Source organism: Elephas maximus, chromosome 10 (genome assembly GCF_024166365.1).
Source record: "Elephas maximus indicus isolate mEleMax1 chromosome 10, mEleMax1 primary haplotype, whole genome shotgun sequence".
NCBI classification, from domain to species: domain Eukaryota; kingdom Metazoa; phylum Chordata; class Mammalia; order Proboscidea; family Elephantidae; genus Elephas; species Elephas maximus.
Genome location: NC_064828.1, coordinates 78,958,982 through 78,977,563, shown reverse-complemented (window position 1 = coordinate 78,977,563; position 18,582 = coordinate 78,958,982). Strand labels below are relative to the sequence as shown.

At 41.6% G+C, this 18,582-nt stretch overlaps 1 protein-coding gene across 5 annotated transcripts in view; it reads right to left on the bottom strand.

The window, feature by feature from the left end:
* Positions 1 to 16,467, bottom strand: part of GPHN (gephyrin) — a 569,154-nt gene extending 552,687 nt beyond the window's left edge. For 2 of the 5 annotated variants that reach the window (XM_049899421.1, XM_049899422.1), the window contains exon 1: positions 15,807 to 16,465. In XM_049899421.1, coding sequence (XP_049755378.1) covers positions 15,807 to 15,870 — 64 coding nt within the window. In that variant the 5' untranslated portion in view covers positions 15,871 to 16,465. Of the gene's footprint in view, positions 1 to 15,806 lie in introns of all 5 variants that reach the window. The other 3 variants (XM_049899425.1, XM_049899423.1, XM_049899424.1) reach the window with 3 other exon arrangements.
* Positions 16,468 to 18,582: the final 2,115 nt, after the last annotated feature.

The window sequence follows — 18,582 nt, the reverse complement described above, 5'->3', positions numbered from 1 at the left end:
TTAGTCAGCATTTTAATTAAAAAAAAAAAAAGGAGGTGGTAAGTAATTGAGAAAAAAATAACATATATTCTTAAGGCAAATCCAGGATAAAAAATAAAATTAATTTTCACAGTGCAGATCATTGTGGGAAATCACTACTTCTATAGCAAAAACTTAATAAATATAAAGGTCTTACACAGAATTCCGAAAGATCATTTGAAGGAAAAAGAACACCATTTTCCAGAGGTGTTGAACAGAATTCTGGTGTCTTAAAAAAATGTTTCATTCTCAAGTAAGTTTTAAAAACACTAGGCTAAATAAAGTTCAATAGGACTCACAATTACAACATTACTCACAGTTTTTAATATGCTAATATATAATGTGAATCTTCAAAAAGAGGGATATATTATGAGGCACTTTGAAATTTATTTGACTATGTAAAAACTTTTTCATACCACATCTCCCAGACAAGTATTGCTAGAACAAAATTTAGGAAACACTGGGAGGAACGATAGGAAAAAAAAAAGATTACAGATCTATAGCTGATCATAAGTTCAAAATAAAGCAACATAAAAGGGCTGTTTTAAAAACTAGCAAAATCTTATTCTCTACTACATGTATACAACTACAATTCTAAGACAACCATTCTTAATATAGACTGTGAAAAGGTGGAAGTCAATCATTATGAGTGCTCCTGACACATAAATTAACCATTCGTGATATTAGGGTCCCTGGGTTTAACCACTAATTCTCACACTTTCATCTGCTCCAATTCTAAATCAAAATTATCTGCTAGAGCAGCATTTTTATGGAAGAAACAACCTATAAACACAAGAGGAAAGAGAAATGAGGCAGGTATAATAAACTACATTCTGAGGGGGTTAGAAAGAAGAAAGCAGAAAGGTATCAAGATTTCAAGAAACCTCTAGAAAGGGAGTTGCAGGCCCAGTACTTACACCCATTTTGGTGACAGAAACCCTTCCTCTGAAGATCTCCCTTCCCTCTATGTGATGTTTGAGAGGCTGCCTATTTACTGTCTCCTTTTCAAGACCCAAGGATGGACACGTGCTTCAGACCTGGCCAACTGAAGTCCTCACCTCCCTGGCTACAGTGACTGATCCAAAGGTGGACATGTGAGCCAACCAGGTGAAGAAGCATCCTGGAATGTTATATACAAAATCTTTCCTCTTAACTCACTAGTTGTGACAGGGAAAGCCTGGAATTAACAATTACTATCACCTCCCAAGAAACCCTGGTGGTGTAGTGGTCAAATGTTACGGCTGCTAACGAAAAGGTCACCAGTTTGAGTCCGCCAGGCACTTTTTGGAAACTCTCAGGCAGTTCTACTCTGTCCTACAGGGTTGCTATGAGTCGGAATTGACTCGACAGCAATGGTTTTGGTTTTGGTTTAATCATCTCCCAACCTTCCCCCTTCCCCAATTCTGACTACATGAAGGCAGTCAGTGTGCAACATACTCAAAAAAAAGAGCAATGAAATGGAAAGTAAAAGTCCTTAATTACATTAATGCCTTGATTACGTAGTTTGAGTCCCTAAAGTCAGCTCCTCCTCTATATCCATGTGACTGTATTCGACGGCATTGGGTTGTTGTTGGGTTTTTATATACATAACAAATTCCCCACTTTTAACCTAAGCTAATTTTCAGCTGGGTATCTGTCATTTGGAAACCCTGGTGGCGTAGTGGCTAAGTGCGAAGGCCGGTAACCAAAGGGTCAGCAGTTCGAATCCGCCAGGCGCTCCTTGGAAACTCTATGGGGCAGTTCTACTCTGTCCTATAGGGTCGCTATGAGTCAGAATCGACTCAATGGCACTGGGTTTGGTTTTTGGTTTTGGTATCTGTCATTTGGAAACCCTTGTGGCATAGTGGTTGAGTGCTATGGCTGCTAACCAAAGGACTGGGAGTTCGAATCCACCAGGCGCTCCTTGGAAACTCTATGGGGCAGTTCTACTCTGTCCTGTAAGGTTGCTATGAGTCGGAACCAACTCAACGGCACTGGGTTTGTTTGGTTTGGTTTGGTTTATCTGTCATTTGCAACAAAAAGATCCTAATCCACCTACATAACTTAAGAAAGAGATATATCTCAAAAGAACCTGTAAAGATTAAAAAGATAGGAAGGAAAGAGGCCCCGGATAAGTAAAGCATTACTGAAAAAGAAAAACAAAGTGGGAGGCCTCACTCCACCTGATTTTAGAACCTATTATACAGCCACAGTAGTCAAAACAGCCTAGTACTGTACAACAACAGATACATAGACCAATGGAACAGAATTGAGAATCAAGACAAAAATCCGGCCGCAGCTGGTATCTGACAATGGCCCAAAGTCAGTTAAATGGGGAAAAGACAGTCTCTTTAATAAATGGTGCTGGCATAACTGGATATCCATCTGCAAAAAGGTGAAACAAGACCCATACCTCACACCATGCACAAAAACTAACTCAAAATGGATCAAAGGCCTAAATATAAAATCAAAAATGATAAAGATCATGGAAGAAAAAATAGAGAGAAAGCTAGGAGCCCTACTACATGGCATAAACAGTATAAAAAACATTACTCACAATGCAGAAGAGAAACTAGATAACTGGGAGCTCCTAAAAATCAAACACCTATGCTCATCCAAAGACTTCACCAAAAGAGTAAAAAGATTACCTACAGACTGGCAAAAAGTTTTTAGCTATGACATTTCCGATCAGCACCTGATCTCTAAAATCTACCTGATTCTGCTAAAACTCAACTACAAAAAGAAAACCCAATTAAAGACTGGGCAAAAGATATGAACAGACACTTCACTGAAGAAGACATTCAGGTAGCTAACAGATATATGAGGAAATGCTCACGATCATTAGCCATTAAAGAAATGCAGATCAAAACTATAATGAGACTCCATCTCACCCCAACAAGGCTGGCATTCATCCAAAAACACAAAATAAAAAATGTTGGAAAGGTTGTGGAGAGACTGGAATACTTATACACTGCTGATGGGTATGTCAAATGGTACAACCACTTCGGAAATCGATTTGGGGCTTCCTTAAAAAGCTAGAAATAGAACTACCATACAATCCAGCAATCCCACTCCTTGGAATATACCCTAGAGAAATAAGAGCCTTTATGCCAACAGATATATGCACACCCAGGTTCATCGCAGCACTGTTTACAATAGCAAAAAGATGGAAGCTACCAAGGTGCCCGTAGATGGGTGAATGGATAAATAAATTATGGTATAGTCACACAATGGAATACTACGCATAGATAAAGAACAAAAGTGAATCCATGAAACATTTCATAATATGGAGGAATCTGGAAAGTATTATGCTGAGTGAAATTAGTCAGTTGCAAAAGGACAAATATTGTATGAGACCACCATTGCAAGAACTCGAGAAATAGTTTCAACAGAGAAGAAAATATCCTTTGATGGTTATAAGAGTGGGGAGGGAGCAAAGGAAGGAGAGGGGTATTCACTAATTAGATAGCAGATAAAAGCTATTTTAGGTGAAGGGAAAGACACACAATACAGGAGGAAAAAAAAAAAATACAGGAGAGGTCAGCACAACTGGACTAAGCCAAAAGCAAAGAAGTTTCCTGAATAAACTGAATGCTTTGAAGGCCAGCATAGCAGGAGCAGGGGTTTAGGGACCATGGTTTCAGGGGACATCTAGGCCAAGTGGGACAATAAAATCTATTAAGAAAACATTCTGCATACCAATTCGGAAAGTGGCGTCTGGGGTCTTAAACGCTAGCAAGCGGCCATCTAAGATGCAACAATTGGTCTCAACCCACCTGGAACAAAGAAGAATGAAGAACACCAAAGACACAAGATAATTATGAGCCCAAGAGACGGAAAGGGCCACATAAACCAGAGGCTACATCAGCCTGAAACCAGAAGAACTAGATGGTGCCCGGGTACAACCGATGACTACACTGACAGGGAACACAACAGAGAACCCCTGAGGGAGCAGGAGAGCAGTAGGATGCAGACCTCAAATTCTCGTAAAAATATCAGACTTAATGTTCTGACTGAGACTAGAAGGACCCCAGAGGTCATGGTCCCCAGACCTTCTGTTAGCCCAAGACAGGAACCATTCCCAAAGCTGACTCTTCAGTCAGGGACTGGACCAGACTATGGGACAGGATACGATACTGGTGAGGCATGAACTTCTTGGCCAAGTAGACACATGAGACTATGTGGGCAGCTCCTGTCTGGAGGCGAAATGAGAGGGCAGAGGGGGTTAGAAGCTGGCTGAATGGATGCAAAAATAGAGAGCTGAGAGAATGAGTGTGCTGTCTCATTAGGGGGAGAGCAACTAGGAGTATATAGCAAGGTGTATATAAATTTTTGTATGAGAGACTGACTTGATTTGTAAATTTTCACTTAAAGCACAATAAAAATTAACTTAAAAAAAAAGATTAAAAATACCCAATAAAGGTGGTAACATTTAATATACCTTTTTTGGAAGGTAAGTTGGTAATGTCTACCAAAATTTTTAATTTGTATATAAATTCTACATATAGTAATTCATAGTACAGTAATTCTATGTATAGTAATTAATCTTATATTTTAAAAAACTCACAAATAAGCAATGATAAATGTACAATGTTATTAGCTACAACATCTGTCACAATGAAAAATTAGAACTTCAATGTCCATCAATTAGGGAGTGATTAAATATAGCATAATCTATGATGCAATAAAATCGAGCCACTAAAAAGAAACATGTTCATTCATATGAAGTAATTTCTACATGCCAAGAAAAAGTACAATGTAGTGGTTAAGAGTTTACACTCAAGGGACCAGACAATATGGGTTTAACACCTAGCTTGGTGTCTTAGTCATCTAGTGCTGCTATAACAGAAATACCACAAGTGGATGGCTTTAACAAAGAGAAATTTATTTTCTTACAGTCTAGTAGATTAGAAGTCCAAATTCAGGGCATCAGATGCAGGGGAAGGCTTTCTCTCTCTGTCAGCTCTGGAGCAAGGTCCTTGTCATCCATCTTCTCTTGTTCTGGCAGCATCTCAGCATAGGATCCTCAGGTCCAAAGGACGTGCTCTGCTCCTGGCATGGCTTTCTTGGTGGCATGAGGTCCCTAACTCTCTGCTTACTTCCCTTTCCTTTTATCTCTTGAGAGATAAAAGATGGTGCAGGCCACACCCTTTATATTGGATAACTCCCTTTATATTGGATCAGGGATGTGACCTGGTAAGGGTGTTACAATCCCACCCTAATCCTCAACCACAGAATACTGGGAATCATGGCCTAACCAAGTTAATACACACATTTTTGGGGGAACATAATTTAATCCATGACATTCCACCCTTTGGCCCCCGAAATATCACATTCTTACAACATGCAAAATATATTTATCCCATCATATCACAACAAAAGTCTTAACTCCAAGTCCAAAATCCAAAAATTCTTCTTCATCTATGAAATCTGGAATACAAGTTATCTGCTTCCAAAGGTACAACGGCAGAACAGAAACAAGCTAGACATTCCCATTACAAATGGGAGAAACTGGAGGAAAAGAAGGGATAGCAGGCACCAAGTAAGTCAACAGAACACTTTACATTAGCCCTCAAGGCTTTGAAAATAATCCTCTGTTCTCTGAGACAATTTACACAATGGCCCTGCCCTCTAGACTCTAGGTATTGGCCACACTCTCTGGTTCTGAGTAGAGGCCCCTCGCACTGGGCTTCAGCTCCACCTTCCAGACCCACTGGGACAGCAGCTCTGTTCCGTATGCTTTAGTCACACCATTCTCTGAGTCCATCTGAATGGTGACTCCACCCTTAGGAACATCAAAGGCAATGGCTCCACCCTTTGAAACCCCTGAGGTCATGGCCATACATTTTGAGACTGAGGCAGCTAGGCTTCTTGTGATCTTTGTTTCTTCAGCTTGTGCTTCCTGGTTTCTTGGCCTCTGGGCTCCTCAGGCCTCACACTCGCATCTGCAGTGCTGGGACAAGTGTTCTAAAGCTCAGTAGCTCTACCAATAAGTGCCTGGAGGCACCCCAACCTGCCAGGAAGCCTCTTGCGCTCAGGCACTCAGCTCTCTTGCTCCGTGGGTCGGCAAGCCTAGCTCTAACGGTAAGTGCCTGGAGGTACTCCGCTCTGCCAGGAAGCCTCCTACACACAGGTACTCAGCTCTCTTGCTCCGTGAGTTGGCTCCAGTGCCGTTCTGAGCTGGTCTCCTGGTTCTGCTGCTGCTGGTTCTCTGCCACTGCCACTTCGTCGTTCACAATTTCAAAACCGCTTCCACATTTTAGGTATCTGTTAGAACAGCACCGTGCTCTCAGTACCAAATTCTGTCTTAGTTACCTAGTGCTGCTATAACAGAAATACCACAAGTGGATGACTTTAACAAAGAGACATTTATTTTCTTACAGTCTAGTAGGCTAGAAGTCCAAATTCAGGGCATCGGCTCCAGAGGAAGGCTTTCTCTCTCTGTCCACTCTGGAGCAAGGTTCCTGTCATCCATCTTCTCTTGGTCTGGGGGCGTCTCGGCACGGGAACCTTGAGTCCAAAGGACACGCTCTGCTCCTGATGCTGCTTTCTTGGTGGTATGAGGTCCCCAACTCTCTGCTTACTTCCTCTTCCTTTTATCTCTTGAGAAATAAAAGGTGGTACAGGCCACACCCCAAGGAAAGTCCCTTTACACTGAATCAGGGATGTGACCTGATAAGGGTGTTACAATCTCACTCTAATCCTCTTTAACATAAAATCACAATTACAAAATAAAGGAAAACCACAGAATACTGGGAATCATGGCCTAACCAAATTAACACACACATTGGGGGGGGGAACATAATTCAATCCATGACACTTGGCCTCTTATCCCATTATTTTAGGCAAGTTACTTAATCTCAATCTGCTTCAATTTCTTCAACTATAAAGTGCTGATAATACCAATACTCTTATAAGGATTAAATGAATTAATAGGCTTTTTTAGAAATAGGTAAAAAAAAAAAAAAAAGGCTCTAAAAAATATTTTACAAAAGGGTAAACTCTTAATAAAGTTAACCATTACATTGTCACTCATTTGAAAAGATGTCAAAGATAAGCTGGTGAGGGAGGGAGGTAAAAATGGAAGTGCAAAATCCTACATATGAACAAGGATCACAAACTCAAATATCTGTAGGGGTTAGGCAGACAATATAAATAAGTGGGAGCTATGGCAAACTGGAGAATACATGCCCTATCCCACAAGGGCAACCACTCTAACCAACTATTATGATGCAATGAGGAGATTGCAGTGTCCCTGAATCTTTCAATTTTTCAAAAGAAGCTAAAAATCTCATTTTTATATGAAATATACCTATTTTTAACTTTTCTTATTCTCTTTATTCTTTTTTTTAAAAATACATAATCTACCCTCCCATAACCATTCCAATTATAAAACAGAAAAAAAATTAACTGAACCTGATACCCTATATCAGGATATTCTATTCTATTCTAAAGGACAGAAATATATATTACATGAGAGCTTGAAGCGATCTTAGAGAATGATTCCTTCAACTTAAGGGTAAGAAAAGCTGAGAAAGAATTGATGTGCTCAAGGTTACGAAGTGTTTCTGGCCAGATTAGGATTAGAACATGGTCTCCTAGTGTTATTTCCATGACCCCAGCGCTGCTTAAACTTTTTCACCTAAGTACCAAAAACAGAGAAGAATGATGAAGTCTGGAGTTACATAATGGGCTCACTTGAAATGCCTTGAAAGTTTCTGATTTTTATCTAAAAAGCTCATGTGAATGCTACACTCTACGCCTGATGTATGCATGCTTATCTTAATATAAAATATGCTCTAAATTACTTACTCGAAAGTAAAATTGATACTTCAAGATTATTGCTTGAGAGAGGTGGGGAGGGAAAAACACTAGACAATAGATAAATAGTAACTTTGGTGAAGCATAAGACAGCACACAATACTGGGGAAGCCAGCACAACTTGACCAAGGCAAAGTCACAGAAGCTTCATAGACACATCCAAACTCCCTGAGGGACCCAGTTCCTGGGCTGAGAGCTGGGGACTTTGGTCTTACAGGATATCGAGCTCAATTGGCATAACATAGCTTAAAAAGAAAATGTTCTACATCCTACTTTGGTGAGTAGCCTCTGGGATCTTAAAAGCTTGTGAGCTGCCATCTAAGATACTCCACTGGTCCCACCCCGTCTGAAGCAAGGGAAAATGAAGAAAACCAAAGACACAAGGGAAAGAATAATCCAAATGACTAATGGACCATAACTACCATAGCCTCCACCACACTGAGTTCAGCACAACTAGTTGGTGCCTGGCTACCATCACCTACCGCTCTGACAGGGATCAAAATAGAGAGTCCCAGACAGAGCAGGAGAAAAATGTAGAACAAAATTCAAACTCAAAAAAAAGACCAGAGTTACTGGTCTGACAGAAGCTGGAGAAACACCAAGGGTACTCCTGGATACACCCTTTTAACTCAGTATTGAAGTTATTCCTGAAGTTCACCCTTTAGCCAAAAATTAGACAGGCCTATAAAACAAACAATAACACGTGCAATTCAAACACGTATATGAGATTAAATAGGCACACCAGCCCAAAAGCAAAGACAAGAAGGCAGGAAGAGACAGGAATGCTGGATGAATGGAAATGGGAAACCTGAAGCTGAGAGGGGGAGAATTTGACACATCACGGGGTTAGCAACCAATGTCACAATATGTGTATTAATTGTTGAATGACAAACTAATTCGCTTGTAAACTTTCACCTAAAGCACAGCTTTAAAAAAAAAATAATAATTATTGCTTTTTCCCACAGAACTCTAAGTCTTAGAGTATCCTTTGATACAATACCATTTTCCTCAGTTTGAAAAGCAGGGTACAAATTGTGTTAACACTTCCTTACTTCACCACATCTCATTTCCTTGCTCCTTTAATTTTGACATTAGAAAACTTTTTAAAAGCACAGTAAAATTAATCTCATTCTTTCAAAATATATAACTACTGGCAAAACTACCATAAAGGTTGTTGGCATTGTTTATTTTAAGGACAAAATTTTCAAGAAGTTCTACTTAGTTAATTAAAATCAACTAATTAAGTATAAATGCATTTATCAACTCATTAAACAACCAGAGAGAACTTCTCCTGGCAATATTTCGTTAGACATTTACTTTTTGAGAGGTCTCACAAAAACATTTTTTAACCCAAGTCAGACCCCATGCTATTCATACTGGCTATAGTCACAACTTTGAAGCAAGTTAAACAATTTTTTCTTTATTTATCTTCTCTGCCCAGATGTGAAGGAAGAAATCCCTTGTGGTTTCATTACTTTCTTTTTCAGGATCTCTTTTTTTAATATCTCAAATTCCAAATATGCTTTGTTCTTTTTCAATCCTATTTACAGGAGCAAAGTACATATTTTATCTATATTATTCACTGTTTCAAAAAAGCACAGTATTCAACTTAACCAGGAATCACCAGTAAGAGTAAAAACAGACCCTCATTCATCACTTCCTCCCCAATAGCATATTGCTGATTCTCCACCATACAACACAGTTTGAAGTCAAATGCTCATATGTATTTTTAATATAGTTAAGACTCGTAATACGCAGCAATATATGTACTGTTTAAAAATCTTTGGCCAGTGATGACAGTATTAAGTATATTCATTAGAAATTAACCAATTTAATACTTTTGTACTTTAATTCTCTAATACATTGTTTCCAACCCAAAACTTATGAAAGAACCTAGTTTGAGAAGTAGGCTTCTTTTTTAACAATAGTCATGTATAAACTAGTGAAAAAATCAGGTATGTTTGACAGAACACACACTTCCATCTGCCAGGATTTAGTTTTGTTTGCAATAATGATATATCTACTTACTGACACCATTCTAAAAAAAAAAAAAGATATATTTATATATTCTTATCAATAAATGGGAGCCCTGGTGGCACAGTGGTTAAGAACTCCGCTGCAAACCAAAAAGGTCAGCAGTTCGAAGCCACCAGCTGCTCCCTGGAAACCCTATGGGGCAGTTCTACACTATACTATAAGGTTCCTGTGAGTCAGAACTGACTTGACAGCAACGGGTTTGGTCCGTGTTTTTGTTTTTCATCAGTAAATGGGCTTTTCAGAAAATAATACTGACATATAATCTACAAGAATAAAGTTTGGAAATGAAATAAAACAGATCATCAAATAATTCCATACTTATTAGGATCACTGTCTCCTTGGTTTAGAACCTGGTTTTTTAACATTTTGAGTAACTTTGGAAACCCTGGTGGCATAGTGGTTAAGTGCTACAGCTGCTAACCAAAGGGTCAGCAGTTCAGGTCCGCCAGGTGCTCCTTGGAAACGCTATGTGGCAGTTCTGCTCTGTCCTATAGGGTCGCTATGAGTCGGAATCGACTCAATGGCACTGAGTTTGAAATACTTCCCACAGGTAACTATAATATTTTTGGTTTTGTTGGTTTACAGTTGGAGACCTTGGATAGTGCAAATGATTAGCTTACCTGGCTGCTAACCCAAAGAATGGCAATTGAGTCCACCCAGAAGCACCTCGAAAGAAAGGCCTGGCAATCTACTTCCAAAAAATCAGTCATTGAAAACCCTATGGAGCACAGTTCGACTCTGACACACATAGGGTCACCTTTAGTCAGAGGCAACTCAACAGCAACTGGTTAGTTTACAATTAGCCTTTTATCTAATCTATATTACCTTGTCTTATATTTGTCCCAATAGTTCTTATTTATTTCAAATCTATATCATAGTGCAATGAAAATATGTATTACCAGAGCAAAAATATATTTAAAATAATGTCCTTTTCTACAAATTTGCACTTTTTTCTAATGCACGCCCAGAGACAGACAGATTATCCAATTGTCAAGGGAAACATGGTGCTTACCTTGCTTACCAGATCATCTGTAGTCAACAAATTCACATTTTTTTTCACCACATCAAAGATTCTCCTTCTAGGTATAGCTGGCATCTGTTTCTCAACCCCATGGCACCCTCCTATGGAATCGAAGCCTCTTTTCAAATTTACAATCCTTGAAGGGGACGAATTATCCAGTGAGCAAGGTAAGCACAGGCTTATTTGTGCTTACTTCCTAATCCGTAGAGAAAAATTTCACATGAGGTTCACCCTAAAACCTTGCTTATTGGGTAATCCACCCCTGTCCATGCCACTGTTTTAGCTAATGGATTAAGGTAATGTATTGTCACTTTTATCTAAGTATCGTGGTGCCAAACTTTAGCAGTGGCTAGGTAATGTGATATTAAATAGCCAATGGGGCATAATCTATCTGGTTCTACATTATAAATATTCACGTATTCATTATTTTCTTGATAATGATTCTGTGGGACTTTTATAGTGATAGAATTATTGTGCTGTCTTGATAAATAGCTTCTTTCAAAATAGAAAAAAAAAAAGTAGGTGAAAAGTGACACATCTGAAATATAGTAAGCCTGCTATGTAATTGTTAAGACTGGCTGTAAGTATAATTACTACTGAAACTGTTAAAATATATATACACACATATGTATCTCTTAACACTGGCTGTCCCACATCTTGTTTCTAGTTTCAAAGCAGCAGATATTTATTTGCCTTATGTTATGTATTATCACATTATCTTCAGTCTCTGCTATAAATAGTAATACAAGTAGAGAACACTAGAAACAGATAAATTAAAAATTAAACCTTAGATCACCAAAGACAATATAACCTTCACTTCTGGCAAATCAACATAAGATAGTTATTAATAAAGATATTGTTCTTAGAAATAGAGCAACAGTTTTCAACATAAAATGTTACCATATATCATGTATTTTTTTGTACATACATGTCCTCATTTTCCTGATTAAAAATCATTAGTAAAACTAAAATATCCATGTTACATCCATTACCATAATCTGACTGCCAAGTCATACATGATTCAAGATAGTCAACTGAAATAGAAATGCCATTGCTAAACATTTCCCTTTCTACCATTATTTTTTCAAAATTCTAATACAGTTAATTCATTTTATGAGAAGTTTCAAAAGACTGCATACTATATTTGCAAATTCAAAGCTGAGAATAAGATTACAGGAACATCTAGAAGATGAAAAACTTCAAAGTACAAATACTATCTTTCAACAGATAATCAAAAATGTCACAAAGAATTTGGAAGTGACAATACATTTTCACCAAAATACTATCTAACGTATCATAAAACACGTATGTATGGGGGGAAGGGAGTAGACTATACAACTACCTTTGTAAAATGGTTTTAGATAAAATATTTAAATTCACTATTGTGAAGGATACAGGATATTTTACAAAACAAGTCCTCCACCTTTCAGAGAGCCACAAATTACAAATCATGAAATCAGAGTTTTAAGTGTGGCCTCTTAACTCAATTTTCTGAAGTATAAAATCATAGCACTGAAGCTCAGTGTAACACCTGAAGTTTTAAAAGACACAAAACTGCACAGTATAGCTTCATTTTTGTAGGCCCCCCTCACCATGAAATCACATGTAATGTCATGACCATAGAAATTAAGATGTTTTATAAGTAAAATCCACTATTCATAGACTGAGTGCTGGTGCCCTTTACCCTGATTCTTCTCCATGGTTCCAGGTGCCATCATACCAAAAAAAATGCACTGCCATCGAGTCTATTCTGACTCATAGCAACCCTAGGACAGAGTAAAACTGCCCCATAGGATTTCCAAGGAGTGGCTGGTGGTTTCAAACCACCATTCTTTTGGTTAGCAGCTGAGCTCTCAACCACTGCACCAACAGGGCTCTGCCAGCATAGTAGGTAATATTTATATCAATAACTTTTCAAGAAAAAACCTCTGTTATTTCTTACTTCAAATATCCACTTTATCATCAAGTCCTATTGCCTTCTGTTGCCACTTCTACAAAATAATGCAGCTTCCTTTTCATTCCTTCAGCCACATCCTTACTCTTGGCCCTAGATTTTTTTTTTTCCCCTAAACTACCGTACCTCATTTTCCAGATTGTCTTTAATTCAAAAGTCATCTTCTTTCCTTGATGTTTTGTCTATGCCACCTACCTACTTCACTGGAGCTTTTCAAGGCCTTTGCACTGCATTTTATTCTATGCAAGAGCCTCATCTTCACCTACATAATAATTTACGAGGTTGCCACTGACTTCCAACTTCCCTTAAAAATGCTAGTTTCTTCTTGCCTCTGGTAAGTGTACTAAATTCTCCCTTCAGATAAAGCTCCAATCCATCTAAATACAGAATGCCTTTTGCTATTATCCCCAAAAGCATGGGTAACTTGTTTAGACAATTTTAGTACAATAATTATATACATTGTTTCTTCAAATGTTTGCATACTGGTGTTATCTCATAGGACTGCAGGGAATCAAGAGGGGGCTGCACTTTTCAAGGCACTCTGTAAAACACATATTTACTATGTTACTTGACCAAGGTAAGATAATTCATTAAATAAAACTATTGCTGTTGTTAGGTGTTAGTTCCAACTCACAGCAACCCTATGTACGACAGAACGAAACACTGCCCAGTCCTGCGCCATCCTCACAATCGTTCCTATGTCTGAATCCATTGTTGCAGCCACTGTGTCAATCCATCTCATTGAGGGGCCTCCTCTTTTTCACTGACACTCTACCTTATGAAGCATGATGTCCTTCTCCAGGGAAGGTCCCTCCTGATAACATGTCCAAAGTATGTCAGATGAAGTCTCACCATCCGTCCTTCTAAGGAGTATTGTGACTGTACTTCTTCCAAGACAGATTTGTTCTTTTGACAGTCCATGGTACATTCGATATTCTTCACCAACACCATAATTCAAAGGCATCAATTCTTCCTGGGTCTTCCTTATTCATTGTCCAGCTTTCACGGGCATATGAGGTGAATGAAAACACCATGGCTTGAATCAGGTGCACCTTAGTCCTCAAAGTGACATCTTTGCTTTTCAACACTTTAAAGAGGTCTTTTGCAGCAGATTTGCCCAATGCAATATGTAAGATGATACATTAAATAAAACTATTAGAGAAGCATAAATAAACAATTTAAAAAATCTCCGTGGTTTAACTTTTAAACATCTATGGCCTTTCATTTCCATGGACACCAGACATAATTTAGTTTCTATTAAACTTCAGTCTTACTATTCTATTTTAATTTTCAAAGCATGGCTAGAATTTAAAGTGCAAGTTGAAGGCTGATATACACTGTACACCTTTACATACCGTGATCAGACTCGTTAAAAAACGGCAATGTCAACTCTTAACAACTTAAGGTACAACTGAATTTCCATGCAAGGCACCAGTTTCAGCACCCAAAGAGAGAACAGTGTACCTTCCAATTTGGGGGGCGGGGGCTCCCTTCCCCGCAACAGCTTTATATTAGTTTCTCTATCCCAGGAGCTTTCAAAGAGAAAAATTCAATAGATCACAGTTTACATATAGAAAGAATAACAAGGAAAGGCAATTCATTTACTTAAAAGAGAGGAAGGGGTGCCATAAAAAATCCCCTTTTCATAAAACTCAGCAGGTGAATTAAGCTTTGTACTCAGTATCTACCCGCAATCTCAAAGACTGTTCTACTTAATAATAAAATCAAGTGTCGATCAATTTAGTCCCTTCTCGAACACCGTCTCAACCTGTCAGAATTTGACAAGAAAAAAAAATTTTTTAAAGAAGGGGGGGGATGGAGATGCTAGGATACCCATCTACGTCTCTTTTTCCGAAATCACATCACTGAGTGTTGGATTTCCTTCACTCCAAACTAAACCCACTGATTCCAAATATAGTTCTTTAACCCCCGCCTCGCCACTCAGTTACACACAAACCTTGCCAACTACAAAACCACAGCAGAAACCCCTACAAATGGGCTTGCTATTCATCTTGGAAGTCAAGCCCTGCAGCAACTGCCTATCGCCGAGCTGAGACATATTACCCAAATACAACGCAACGGACTCAGACAGGCAGAGCACACACGGCTTCCGCGAGCGAGGGAAACGCGACCCGGGAAAAGTGAGCTTCTCACGAGCCTCGGGACCATCCCCGTGGGGGGAGGGGAGGTTCCCAGAAGGGAGGGGAACTGAGGAGCCCGATTGGGGAAATCCTCTCTCCAGTAAAATGTTCCGGATTCGCGGCCGCAGGCTGCAGCCCGTCCATCCTCGCTAGGAAATGAAGAGATGGGCAGAGGGCCCTCTGCTTGGGAAGGCGGAATGCAGACACTTTCCGAGGTCCGAGCACAAGCCGATCCCCTATCTCCCGGGAGAGGCGAGGGGTGTCCCATGGGTGGCTGAGGGGATGCCCGGCCCGCGAGGGGCAGCCCGAAGCGGAGCAGAGTTTCACCTGAAGAACACCCGTGGTCAAGTCCGGCCGGTGCCTGGGGCAAGCTCGGCCAGAGCTCCGCGGGGCTGCCGGAGAGGGGGAGGGGGAGGACAAGGAGGGGGTGCAGAGGGGATCTCCCCCTCTCTCGGAAGAGCACTAGCGGAGGATGCACCCAGGCAAGCCGAGAGCGGCACGCTTCACGCGGCGGAGCCGGGATCCCGCCTCCTGCACCGGCAGCGCGGAGCCCCGCAGCGCCCGCCGCGCCGGCCCCTGGGTCCCCGGGGGCCAGGGACTTCGGCTGCGAAGGCACTGAGGCCTGACATTCCACGGGCCGGCCCCAGCTCCCGGGGGACCCACGGAAACCCCCGCGACCACCGGCCGCTTTCGGCAGCTTTAAAACGCACCCCCTGCGCCCCCTCCTCAGCCTGCCCTCCTCCTGGGGGCCGCAGAGCTGGGCCACTACAGCGAGGAGCCTGAGGCAGGTGGGGGACAGCGGCCGCAGCAGTCCTGGATCTCCTCCCCCGGTTACCTGTGAGGACTCCGACACGGATTTGATGGTCGTGGTTAGTGAGGATCATTCCCTCGGTCGCCATGTTTCCCAGCGCAGTCACTGCACTGCCAGGAGCCGGGAGAAGCCGGAGCCCGGAGCGCGCGGGCCGGGAGCGCGCTCGCCTCGGAGAGCGCGAGAGCGAGGGCGCCCGGGGAGCGCTCGGCGAGCAAGGAAGAAGGGGGAGGTGGCAGAGCGCTCGGCGGCCTGCGCCCGGGAGAGGCCGGGCCGGGAGTGCGCGAGTCCGCTGGACGGGGCGGAGCCAGGGAGCGCGACCCCGAGTCCCGGTCGGAGGCTGCGAGCCGGAGGTAGGAGACGCGGCGGCAGCACTGGGAGAGCGCGCGGAGGCGTCCGAGCGAAGCCCGAGAAAGTAAAGGCGCTCTGCGGTGAGCGAGACCCAGAGCGACTAGATGGCAGGAGACTGAGGAGAAAAGAGAGCACACACTCCGCTGGTTGCGGGGGCGGCCTCAGGGATGGGGGCGGAGCTACACCCGAGGCTTGCTACTCGTGAAGAGTGAGGGGAGGGGTGAGAGCTTGCTGCGGAGTTTGGGGAGTGGAAGGAGCCGGCCCAGCCAGGGAAGGCCGGGGCTACGCACCTGGGCGCGCGAGTAGCGCCGGATTGGCTGGGAAAACGAGGCGCGGGTGCGCGCGAGGCACGAACGCCGCTTTAGCCGAGCCCCAGGCAGAAGCAATCGCCTGCCAAGCTGAGCGCCTCGTCAGTGGGCAGCCGAGCCGCTCTCCGGAGGGCTAGTGGATAGCTGAGCACGCAGAGCCTTTTTACAGCTCTAGGGAGCCGCCCTCCTGAAGGCACCGGCGAACTTGGAGGTGGCTTCGAAAGCTGCGTGGGTGACAGAACAGCGGCTACTGTGACAGAGCTCGCCGTGGGCGAAGAAGGAGGTATCCTGTCCCGCGTAATCTTAGCCTCCCGCTACCTCAGTCAGCTCGCGTTGCCGGGGCGTTTCCGCTTCTCCAGAGCTTTAGGGTGCCATCTCCAAGTCAGCACCTGCAAGTCTGTCCTCACAACCAAGCGAAGCTTAGGAGTTTGCGGCAGGGCACCCTGAAGGGAGATATCTGGCTTCTCTTACCCCGTTGTCCCATGGTTTTGTGGCCTCAAACTTCACCGCCACGGTCTGTTTTTAGAGGAAAAGCACAAACCCACTTAGAAAAAGAGAAGGGCATGTTGTTCTCACCTGAACCACAGCTTCAAAACTGGAAATATAATGCAGGCCTTGGCAAGTGAGTTTCATTTCAGTATTTGTGGGATATTATTTTTCCATAAAAATAACTTTTGGAGCCATTTACTTTCATGTGCCTTTCATATTAATCACCTGTAGCTGTTTTATGTCGGTTTGTTACTCTCTTTCTGATCCTTTAAACTTCTGTAATAAATTTGTGTGTGTGTGTGTGTCCCTTCTACTCAGTGCCCTAGTGGCACAGTGGTTAAGCATTCGGCTGCTAACCAAAAGGTTGGCAGCTCGAACCCACCGGCCACTCCTTGGAAACCCTATGGTGCGTTCCTCTCTGTCCTGTATGGTCACTATGAGTCAGAACAAACTCTAATGGCAACGGGTTTGGTTTTTTGTATTCTCAGCCATGGTAAAACCTGAAAACATAAAAATGAAAAGCAACGTAAAGTGTCAAAAAATGTATGATCATCAGTGTTTACACACAATTAAAATCTCAGAGCCAGTTTGATGGTTATGATTTTTTTATTGTTCCAGTTGAAACATGGAATTACTCATTCTCTGAAGATCCACACACTTACATATTTCATTGTAAATAATGGGAAGTAAAAAAGATAGTGGAATTGAGGTGGGATAAGATAAATTAGTGAAATACTTTTTTAAGTGTGTGTATTGCTGGAATTTTTCACAGTGTATTAAAAATTGAAGCCCTGTCATGAACTGACTTCCTGTAATTGTCACCATAAAGCCTGCTGGCCAAGGGATTTGTAACTAGTTTCAAATCAGAGAGAGAGAGATGGAATTATGTCCAAACCATGCTCTTCTTTATCTCAAGCTAAAAATGAAGAGCAAATATTTGGTTACATTGTTATCTTTCTAAACTAAATTTATCCTTTCTCTACCATTTGACATCAAGGCAACTCGTGGCGACCGCAGGTGTTGCAGTGTAGAACTGCTCTATAGGGTTTCCTTGGCTGTACTTCATGGAAGTAGATCATTAGGCCTTTCTTCTGTAGCGCCATTGGGCGGGTTCAAACCACTAATCTTTGGTTAGTAGCTGAATGCAAACCATCTGTGCTACTAGGGCTGACTTTTATTCTCTACAGCACCCTCAAATAGGAAATGATTAGAAAATGCCTTGAAATTTCAGATAAGTTCTAAACCTGCCCACTAACAGCTTCTATGACCTTAAACAAGTTTAGGCCTTTTTCTTCATCCTTTGACTATAGTGGTGGACTGAAAAAGCATCCTTTCAACATAGAATATTCTATAATTCTTCACGGAAACAAATTGGCATCTTTGTTTCATAATTCAGTAGCAGAGAATGAGAGACTAATTTTCTGGATCTATAAAAACGATAATGGTAATTCTACAACTCAATAACAAACAAAAACAGAACCATTTAAAAAAATGAGCAAAGATATTTTAATAGACACTTCTCCAATGAAGATATACAGATGGCCAATAAGCACATGAAAAGATGCTCAACCTCACTAGTCACTTAAAAAAAAAACTCATTGAATCAACTCCAAGGCAGAGTTCCCAACAGGACAGAGTAGAACTGCCCCATACAT